General features: G+C 44.4%; 1 protein-coding gene across 1 annotated transcript in view; it reads right to left on the reverse strand.

Moving 5' to 3' along the window:
* The window catches only part of WDR44 (WD repeat domain 44), a gene marked incomplete at its 5' end in the record, with an annotated part of 19,778 nt that overhangs the window by 11,935 nt on the left and 6,790 nt on the right, over nucleotides 1-1,053 (reverse strand). Inside the window, 2 exons of the mRNA XM_010010689.1 lie at nucleotides 285-377; nucleotides 468-598. Of these exons, the coding sequence (XP_010008991.1) occupies nucleotides 285-377; nucleotides 468-598 (224 nt within the window). The remainder of the gene's footprint in view (nucleotides 1-284; nucleotides 378-467; nucleotides 599-1,053) is intronic.

Below are 1,053 nucleotides of genomic sequence, written 5' to 3' on the forward strand. Positions count from 1 at the left end.
AAATGCCAAGTCTGCTGTGTTCCCTCACACTGAAACCTTGCAACGTGCTTGCACAGCAACAAACACAAACTCAGAGCATTTCAGATCTATTACAGCTCACACTTCCAAACACTACCACCACCTGTGACTCAGGGCTCACAGAGTGCTTAGGTGGACAAAGCCAGCATGCCAGCACTCCTGTGTGCACCCCTGGTCATAGCATGCAGTGGTTCAGAGCAATTCATTCGGCAGACTGGAAAGACAAGCACAAAAATGTACCACGCATAGACCACATGCATTAATACCTCATCTGTGAGCTCTCTTCCAGAATTAGACCTGGGTCTTTGTGGTCCAAGTACTTCATTTGCTGTTTGGCCATCGGCTGCTTTTCCATTTTCCTGCAGTTTTGCAGACATAGGTTATCTCTGTTGTAACACTACAGTAATAGCCAGTGTTATATTTCTCAAGCTGATAACCATTTCCAATACCTGTGCGGTGACTATTTTATCTCCACTAGTTGCACTTGCCAGGTCCAAAGAAGGCTGAGAATCTTTGGGCACTCCCTCTGCCACTGTACTTGGAGTTAGAAGATCACCAGCTGAGAAGTGCTCTCGAGAAACTGAAAAGAGAATCACATTAGAGAGAAAAGCATAATGCTGCCATAGGCTACAGCGTGTCAGAGTCCTAACATCACTCTTACACTCCTGAACACCCCTTCTGACAAGTTTTTCTTTTTAAACATCAATTGCCACCAAATCTGCCTTATCAATTATGTATTTCATCTAGAGGTGAAGGCACAGGCATGATTTCATGCCTAATCCTCTGAAGTTTTATTAACTTTTTTTTTTAAGGTTATTTACCTTAACTAACCCACAACTACTCATTTTCACTACATCCCAACTTGTGTTTCTATGCAGCTGAAGATTGAACACATTTTACTTGGAGTCTGTAACTTAGTTTCCGTATTGATAAGGCAACTTCTTGCTAGAGAAGGGCTGGAGCAGCTCTGCTCTGGAGCCAGGCTGAGAGAGCTGGGCTGGGGCAGCTGGAGAAGAGAAGGCTCCTCAAGGGGAC

Source organism: Nestor notabilis, unplaced genomic scaffold (assembly GCF_000696875.1).
Source record: "Nestor notabilis isolate BGI_N333 unplaced genomic scaffold, ASM69687v1 scaffold5530, whole genome shotgun sequence".
Lineage (NCBI taxonomy): Eukaryota > Metazoa > Chordata > Aves > Psittaciformes > Psittacidae > Nestor > Nestor notabilis.